This window comes from Salarias fasciatus, chromosome 11 (assembly GCF_902148845.1).
Source record: "Salarias fasciatus chromosome 11, fSalaFa1.1, whole genome shotgun sequence".
NCBI lineage: Eukaryota > Metazoa > Chordata > Actinopteri > Blenniiformes > Blenniidae > Salarias > Salarias fasciatus.
The window spans coordinates 11105691-11115765 of NC_043755.1; the positions used below are offsets into that span (position 1 = coordinate 11105691).

The 10075-nt window shown below is 39.9% G+C and overlaps 1 protein-coding gene across 1 annotated transcript; it reads left to right on the top strand.

Annotated features, from left to right (window-relative positions):
* The first annotated feature begins 1181 nt into the window (after positions 1-1181).
* On the top strand, positions 1182-6334 carry LOC115396862 (persulfide dioxygenase ETHE1, mitochondrial-like). The gene is made up of 7 exons (XM_030102930.1): positions 1182-1655; positions 3592-3736; positions 4219-4367; positions 4563-4692; positions 4818-4907; positions 5459-5575; positions 5716-6334. The coding sequence occupies exons 1-7, from the start codon at positions 1446-1448 to the stop codon at positions 5760-5762; spliced, it is 888 nt and encodes a 295-aa protein (XP_029958790.1). The 5' UTR covers positions 1182-1445; the 3' UTR covers positions 5763-6334.
* The last annotated feature ends 3741 nt before the right edge of the window (positions 6335-10075 follow it).

Here is a 10075-nt window from a genome sequence, read left to right on the forward strand (position 1 = left end):
TAAGCACTCATTTAAATAACAGGTCTTCCATAAAAGAATTATATTTTTACTCAGCCTCTTCAATGGAAAATGAATTGCAAATGTATCTCCTTTGTTTTATACCTTGAAAGGATCTTTTCATAAAGTTTATGAACTAAAGTGTGCAATTCTTCTATTTTTATAACATAAGAATATCAAGATTTCCAGTAAATGTCTTGGTTTGTGAGTGCATTGCCTCAGGGGATATTTCTATGTGAGTGTTGAGGTGGGATGATTGAGCACTCAGATTTTGGTGGTCAGTAGTTACAGTAATTGTAACTGCGGTGTAAATTTCTACTCCTGTCTATCTTGTTTCATCACACACGGTGAAAGGAAGGTTACACAATTACGTTGCCAGTCCAAGTCCAAGTTCCTGTTAAATTTAACAGGAAAACATTTTGTGGGTTGATTTCATGAGTGATGCTGTGTGTGTGATATGGATCAGTGTTTTTAACTCTGCAAAGACAGTATGTCTCAACTTTGTTTGAACAGAGTGTTGTAACAAGGGGAATTCCTGCTGGAGCAACAGGATTCGATGTGTCAGATAATCTGATGATCTGAAAAGCTTTTACAGCAGCATTGCAAGAACACTGACCACGGTACAGCTATTGTCAGGAAAATGCGTACAAATTACGGTATTATCCATACATTACTGATAAACCCAAATACATTAAGAGTGGAGGATCTTTGATGATGATTTTTTCATTCTTGGCACCAAATTCTCCACTTATACTCTTTATAAGTTATTGTAATGGGGTATTTTCACAGCTTCACTACTTCCTGAAAATAGCTGTGCACATTCATTTCCTGTCTTGCATTTTTGGCCAAACTGATTAATCCAGGTGTGTCTGGTTTAGACTGCTGCAACAAGACACACCTGGATTAATCATTTTGGCCAATAATGCAAGACAGGAAATTAATGTGCACAGTTAATTTCAGGAAGTAGTGGAGCTGTGAAAATGGCCCATTTGAGAGACTTTGACACATCGGATAAGAATGCTCTTATATTGCGTTATCACTCAGTTTAGTCTTAGTAAAATGAGATCCTCTAAAATGAATGTGAAAAGTCACGTATTCCTGCAGCCGCCCACGCTTGCACGGCGTGCACGGCGTGAGAGCGTCAAGCCTCGTGAACGCGCACCTCTGACAATACAGATGACCTACATTGACATAACACCGGGCGAAGAGGAAGTCCATCACTAGGCGTAACTAGCGGGACTAACCAGGATTTCGTTGTTTAATATTAACTGAAACCCTGGCCATGGCAGCCGCCAGAGCCGTTGTTAAAGTTAATGACAGCCGCGTAGTTCATATGAGGTGACAGCAGGGTGGTGCACGCCATTGTCTCCGTGCGCTTGACCTGCTAGCTTCCTCAGACAGTCGGTTGAGATAAATATCTTTTTTGCACAGCCAGAAAATCAAGAATTATGTGCTCGGTAATGAGCAGAGTGAAACCGGTTAGCCGGGCTCTGGCTCTCACGCTACGTATAGGGGGAACCGCCGAGGGCTGGAGTCACTCAGCTGCCCGGAGCAGGCGCTCGTACCCCGGTGTGGGAAGCTGGATCGAGCCGCTGACAGTCACCGGCAGGCGGTACAGCTCCAGGATGGCTTCTTCTCAAGGACTGCTCTTCAGACAAGTGAGTTTCTGCTGTTTTGACAATTTAATCCTGCATGTAAAGAATAGTGTACCATGAAATAGCAACAATAATTCCAGTTAACGGTACCGGAAGTATAAGAAGAGTTTAAGCCGTGAGCTCGCGATGTTTATTAGTGTAGCATTTTAAGCTAGTTTGTTTACGTTGAGTTTTTAGGATTGTGGTTGATAAAATTCAAGATGAACACACACCTGGCAGATCGATCTGCGCAGCGACTTTGCTTTGTGCACAGTGCCTGACAGGTAACAGCTGTGCAGATGGAGGTTTTATGAGCCACACACTCCATCATTTTCTTGACAGCTGTAGGGGACAGAAGTATTTGAAGTGCACCTTCTCATTTTTCTTCCATCATTCATCAAGGACTTGTGTAAAGTTTGACCATGGGAAAAGAAGTATGCCTGCAGATAAACACTGCACAACAAAAAGCTTATAAGGTAGCTTGCTTATTTATAGTTTCATATCTATAACTTGAAACAATAAATGTGTGTTTTTACTTTAGACAAGCCGAGATAGCTAAGCATTATTAATATCTGTCAATAGTAGTGCTGCAGGATATGGCAACGTTATCATCATTTGTAATATAAGCATAGTTTAGAACTGATTAAACTGCAATGACTTGTGTTTGCATATTATTCATGATCTGCGTGTCAACATAGTTGGCCAATCAGATGACACCAGACTGGACACTTTATCATAAACACACACACACAATCTCACCGTTAAACACATTTTTGCTCATTTATTGCAAATCATATCGCCAGTGCAACAATATTGCATTTTTTTTTACCTAATATCATGAAATCTCAGTCAGTAGAGATTGTCTTTGTTTTCATGAAAGATTGTCCACACTGAAATCTTGAAATAATTATAAAATAGATGTAACTGAAATTGACTTCACTTTCAATATAGCCAGACACTTAACCAGCACATATTTGGAAGTTACCATGTCTTTGCTCTGGAACTGATATGATACTTTGAATGAAAACTAAGTAACATAAAATGGAGCTAAAGGCAATATAACTGTGCATCAAGAGTTAGCCTTTTATGAAAGTTGTTTACACGAGATATGTGGTTGTTTAACTATCTTATCAGTAAACTGACAAGCGATAAGCTTTTCACCTATTTTCAGTATATTCAGACACGAGGATCCGTATTTGACTCCAGTAGCCGCCGTGATTGATAGTGTTATATCCTGTGTTGCATAACATTGTAAGCACTCCTATTTTTCTCATTTTCTCAATATGGACCAAGAAATGTGTGAGTGCTGCTCATTACTGCTTCAATTTACATCCTTCATGATTATGTATAACTTTATGAATATCTGGCAACAAAATGGAAAACAGTTTCAGCTAAGCAGGTTGAACGAGAATCATCAGAGAATGAAATGCCAAAGTATGATTGTTTTCACAAGAAACAGTATGTGAAAATGTTGTCATTTCTCGCTGTTATTTCCCAATCTAACAAGCTCATGACGATCTATAGAAGAAATGGAAAAATAACAATATGATACGTTGAAAAAGGTGCCGCTTGCGTAGGATTAAAAAAAAACCAGGGGGATTTGTTTAAAAATTGACAAAGTATTATAGTTCTGCTTCAGATGTCATGTATTGTCAGAAACTGTCATGTGTTTTAGTGCTTTGCTTTGGAAAAGCACCTCTTACTGTAAATTACTGAACAAGGAAAGCAGTTTGATGTTTTTATGTTTGGAAATCTGATTAAACATGAAACAATATGACAGAATATTCCGTCACAGTTCCCCTAAAGCGGACCCTTATTGACACAAAACGTACAAGTTATTCGGACAAAGGAGCAAATGAGTGTTATATCTACTGTTACGACTGTAATCTGTGATTAAACTCCAATAGCAGACTGTTTGTATTGATGACAAATTGACTCGTGCGTACTGTTTGCTGTCTAGCTGTTTGAGTCAGAGAGCAGCACCTACACCTACCTGCTGGCTGACTCGGAGACCAGGGAGGCTGTCCTTATAGACCCTGTCCTGGAGACCATCGACAGAGACCTGAAGCTCATCGACGAACTGGGACTCAACCTAACTGTAGCAGGTATTTCTCTAATTGTCATTCCACATATCAAGATGTCTTTGTGACAGTCTTTGACGATTTCATTTCTGTGTCAATCAGCGTCTTGTTATAGCCTTAAAAATGTTCAACTTTTTTATGATAGTTCTGAGATGAAAGTCCTATTGAAATTAAACTTAATGAAATATCCTGAAGGTTTTATGCCAAAGAAGCTTCAATAAATCAGTGAACATTTTCTCTATTAAGAGAGTTGTATATTTTTTTCCACTTATTTTATAAGCATGCACATAATCAGCTGTGACATAATCAAAGTTATACAACTTGCAGTTCACAATATAATACTGCTGTGCTGCACAGAACTGCAAATATAATTGCTATTACATGGTATTACAAATGGATTCAAAATTTAGAGCTTGACAAACTTATACACAAATTATCGCAACCATCAATATCAGAGTTGTATCTGTGCTTCATATTGGAAGATGTCATGTTTGTTTTTCTCACAGTGAACACTCACTGCCACGCGGACCACATAACCAGCACCGGTCTGATGAAGAAAAGACTGGCCGGACTGAAAAGCGCCATTTCCAAATTCAGCGGCGCTTCAGCAGATATTCACTTCACCGAAGGAGATAAGATCACCTTCGGAAAACACGTAGGAAAATTATTATTATTATTATTGTTTTGGTTTTTTTTTTCTCACTTACCTCAGCATGCATGTGTGTGTTCAGCTCATGCTTTCAAGTAAGTGTATCTTCTGGATTTGTGTCGGCATCGTGTGCTTTTGTTGGGTCTTGATTAAGAACAGTTCACAGGCCTTGGAGTGATGGTCGTCTTTTCTCTCTGCTAGTATCTGACTGTGAGAAACACTCCGGGACACACAGACGGCTGTGTGACGCTGGTGTCCGGGGACCAGAGCATGGCTTTCACTGGCGACACTCTTCTCATCCGAGGCTGCGGCCGCACTGACTTCCAGCAAGGTCGGCCTCAACTTGACTTCAGTCTTCCATTGGATTAAGTGATTTTGCAATGCGGCCCGGTGAACACAAGGGAGCAGCATCGCCTCTGTTTCTAACTGACTGCTGCTTTTGTCTCTGATGATTAGGGTGTCCTAAAACGCTTTATGAGTCAGTCCATCAGAAGATCTTCACGCTGCCTGACCACTGCCTCATTTACCCAGCGCACGACTACACAGGTGGGGGGAAAAAAATAAAATCTGTGTTGACATGAAGACAGTGGTTCACAACCTGCCATAAAACTAATATGACGCTGATAGAATCGAACACTGAGGTGAAAACCGGTGACAAAAACACAGATTTGTATCTTTCAGGGCTGTAATTTTCAACTGAAGAAAATCAGTTGTAAACGTGAATATGAATCAATGCAAATAATCAAAATGGAAGCTTTAGGTTTGCCGGAAAGCAAATATGTGAAAGTTGATCGAAGTTCAGTAAGTCAGTATGAAGTCCTCTCACAAATTCCCAGGTATTTTCTTACATTACAATTGATGAGTGAGGTTCACATGAAAATCAAGTCGGTGGAAACTTCAATTACTGTGATAAAACTCTAATCTTAACTACAAGGGTGTCAAATTGTGAGCACATCTACTACAGGGATACATAAGACTGCTAATCATCTCAAAGCATTCGTGTGGTTTTTAATTAAATGTGGTCAAAATGACTTTAGGCTTCAGATAACCTGCCAGTTAATGTTGCCTTTATGTGTATGTCGCTCTGTCTGCATCAGGACGGACGGTTTCTACCGTCGGTGAGGAGCGCAAGTTCAACCCACGCCTGACAAAGAGCCTGGAGGAGTTTGTGAAAATCATGGACAACCTCAACCTCCCCAAGCCAGCAAAAATCGGTAACAAAAAACTATTTCCTTTGACAGTTCAGCTCCCCCCTGTGTTTGTCCAGAAAGACACATCTTTGATGTGAAGATTTCAATACTTCAACATTGTCCATCATTTTCTTTTGAGAACTGTTGTTTTCCTTTTTCCACAGACATCTCAGTGCCTGCTAATCTGGTTTGTGGAGTACACGAAGTTTGAAAGCAACAGAGAACATTTTAAGTCAGACCACTGCATCATTTAACTTGAATTTCTAGCAGAATTAACCAAAAGCGGTAACCATTTATGTGCTTTAATTATTGTGTTTCTGTCTGAAAATGTAAAGCTATGTATTTAATAATTAGCTGGTTGGACTGCAGCTACTGACATTGTGATTGCACTTGAAATGAAAATGCATTGATGTATATTTTAGCTTTGCAATACGAGCACTTATAGGCCTGTACATGAGGGAAAGAAGACTTAATAGTATATTTTTGTACTTAGCATAAAGTTAAATATGACAGATATTTTCTAAGTTGTGTTTTTATGAATTGCAGAATTTGGCTAATTTTAATGAAAAAGAAAAGTTGGATGAAAAAATGTTCTATTCAAGCTTCGGTTTAGTATTCATGGATGCTTAACTGGCACAACTGAGTTCCTCCACAGTGAGTCCAGCTTCCTTCAGCCAAGGACACACACACACACACACACACACACACACACACACACACACACACACACACACACACACACACACACACACACACACACAGACACACACACACACACACACACACTAAAGCTACACTATTTGCATACAAAATCAATAAGTACTCTTTTCTGTAGCACCCCTTTTCATGGCCACCAGTTCCTATTTTCAACTGTTCTTTTCTTTAGAAATCCAAGAGAAAAGTGTCTGCTGAGGTGTGTCTCATCTAAGATATGTCAAAAGGAGGATCTTGTCACGAAGCAGGTCTGCTTCCAGATTAGCCAACGTCTAATGCATTCTGCTCTCCTGGTGTGAAGCAGCTTCTCAGCCTGTAAGACGGGTTTGTTTGGATGTGGAGGCCTTGCAGGAACTTGCACAAGTGAAACAAATCATGTGGCTTTAATGAATACAAGCAAAAATGTCTCCAGAAAGCTGTAAAAGTGAATCCAAAAGGTTCAGTCCCTAATAAAGGGATGAACTTCAGCAGTTTGTCTCTGTGTTCTGTATTTTATTTGATCAGTGATGCTAAAGTTGCCTTATAAAGATATATTTTAAAATATTTGAGATGTTTTAAGTAATGCAAATTAAAAGAAAACAGCCTTAATGTGGATGTGCTGTGCTTTATTTATGAGTTTGGTCTATTTGTGTGAGTGTGGCATCTGATCTGTCCTCAGTTCAACAAGAAAACTGACAGAATGGTAAATACAGCAGAGGCTGGAACCATTAGAAACTTTGAAAATTAGGAGTTGTACTGAAAACAACTTCAGTGACTCGCTACCGCCCCCAAGTGCACAGCAGTGGCATTAAGATTTACATAATGTACTTTTGAAGTTTATATCTGAAAGAATTACAGTGCTGCACAGAAACAATAAAATCTGTAGCTTTCCAGAAAAGTCATCTAACCATCAATCAAATTTTTATATATCAATTTATTGTCAAGAAAACTAGCATTAGGACCTCTCATATTCCTCATTCTTTCTTATTAAGAAGTTTTAAAAAGTGAAATGTCATTCCCAGGCTGATGGTATCTTGCATTAAGTTCACATGCACAGATCACTCATCTGCAGCATAAGGTGAAAGGTCACGAAAAACATGCATTAGTGGCAAATAAAGCAAGATGACAAAACAAAGGCTGTTCTTTGAAATTGTGGGAGAAAAACGGTTGAGGCTTTGATTACGATCCTACAGAAATTAAAGAAAGGGCCTGCGGTACAAATTGGATATGAGAACTTTGAAGAGTATTGGTTTCTGCAAGCCAGTGATGGTCTGATGCCAAATTAATTTAATTTTTGCAGCTTACTTTTAATACTCTGGACCCTTGAAGCCGAATGTGGATACCTCCCAACAGCCAAAAACAGTAATTAAATACCATTAAATCCAAATGGAATAAACTGAGACAGTATTTCACTTTATTTTAACCCTCAAAGAGCCAGGCCGGCAGTCACATAGCCATGCTGGGGATGTGGAGCCTTCCAAGCTGTTTCCATGGGAAGCTGTAATATCTGTCACGAATGGTTTGGATGCAGTGTGATGCAAGGTGCTTTAGAGTTTCACTGTGGAAAATGTAGGATCCAGAAAAAGGTCTGAAGGTCAGGATTTCTCAGCCTCCTGAATATATTTGTAAATCGCAGACTGTCTGGATGTGCCGCTGAAGGGCTGCAATGACTGAAAGTCATAACCGTGTGCTGTTGAGTTCATGTGTGTATTATACATTTATGAAATTATGGCAACAGATCACATGTGACCCAACACAGAGAAATGGTTGTTCAACTTAGAATCATGACACAAGTTTCACTTTAAAGGCAAGGTTTTCTCATCTAATGTCCCAAAGGGGAAAATGCTTGGTGAATGTATAGTAATCAGATAGATCACAGACTGGGGGATAGATGTCTCTCAATTGTAAGGTTACAGATTCAATTCCTCATCTCTGGGTGAATGTGATTAACACTGCAAAGCCATTTGGATACAGCTCAAGTGGTGGGAAAGCACCATATAAGTGAATTCCTTTTACCACAGATAGAAAGCAGAAACAGTTCAGTGTATAGAGTTAAACCATCTCCTGGATTTCATGGAAAGAAATATATTTTTTTAGAATGTGAATCATAAATAACATTTAGTTGCAGCTTGAACTGGGTCCACACAGTGCCGGTATGGGCAATCTGTTCAAAGTCCTTTCAGCTGTAATAAAGATATCCTGGTTTAAAACCATACAAGGTTTTTCAGTAGAAACATACAGGTCAACTTCTCCATCAAAGAAGGATTTTTTTTGTGAGCGCACATGAAAACGTGGGTTGTAAAAAGGTGTGTTTTGGCTGGTCTGATGCAAGTTAATACCATTAACAACACACACACACACACACACACACACACACACACACACACACACACACACACACCATCTAGCAGATGTTTCTGTCAGCACCCAAGACAAAACATGATTGGGCTGCTCCTTCTGCCTCACTTCCTACACTCGCTGACAGACACCTGCATTGTTCCTCACTGAAAATGAGAAGTGTGTGTGCGTGAGTTGTTACCATTCAGCTGAAGATATGTTGCCTTTCTCTGTAAAATGCTCCCATTTTCTTGATCCCGTGTAGCTGCTGGAAAGCGATGAGCCAGCTGTCCTCTTCACCGCGAGTGTGTATCACCCATCTGCCACCTTTCTTTTTTCCCCCCAATTTATTTTCAGTCCCACTCTTTTCCTCATCCTCCCTCTGTGCCGCCGTGAACGTGCTGCCTATTCTCTCTCACGCCAGCCACATGTCACTGGAAAGAATCTATTACACTATCAGCTCATTCAGAGCAAACTGTAAAGAGGCCGGTGAGGGCGATAAAGCCCTTCAAGTGAAGAGAGCAGACTTTTGTCTTTAGGAAGCAGAAAAAGAGGGTTAGTATACAAGGCCCTGAAGTAAATCTTGTCTCCAGAGTATTATTTTTCAGGACTTTTACTGTCATTGTTCTTTCTGCGTTAACCTCATGGTGACTTTTCAATATTTCCTGGTGTTCTAATCTCCTCTGTGGTTCGTGTATCTCCCACATCTTGTTTAATTTGATGTGTACCATGACTATTTTCTCGAATAAGAACGTCACGTACAGCAGGTCTGGTCAGGACATGGAGGTTCGGCAGAGGACGGTAAAACCCGCAGAGCGTTGTGTTGCAGCAGCTCCACCACCACTGCAGGACTGAGGAAGGTACATGCTCAGAGAGAACATGCAAACTCCACACGAAAGGTCAAAACCCCTGTGTGTGGAAAATCCATTTACAAATTGTATTTTCACATGTGTGATAATGACACATGACAACACCTGTACAGATATTTATTACTTACACAATCAAAACACTCATTTTAAGCTCATCTCCCACTATATATAAGAAATGACGTGATAACTCTGAAAAACGAGTTTGTCCACATTGAATTAAACTCAACACATTTCCTTCTAAATCTTCATTTGGAGTCAGGAACTCAGAGATAATCACTTGCAGTGAAAGATGAGTCACTCAGTGTCACATCTGTCTCCTTGGGCTGTGAGATAAGAGTCACTTCAAAAGATTTTCAACTATGCAACAACTTTAAAGAACAAAAAAAACAAATAACATGCCAGCCTCAGGGTAGTCTCGGATTATGTGTTTGAAGGTTCGACTCCTGTCCCGACAGAGTTGCTGAGCAAGGCCCTTGACCCCCCACAGCTTCCCAGACAGTACTGACATATAGCCCACCTCCCTCGTAACCAAAATAACAGAAATAGTTAAATGCTGACAGATAATTGATTCTGTTTCAAAAGTCTATAAAACTTATTTTTTTCCCCTCAAGTTTGCACAAAAATC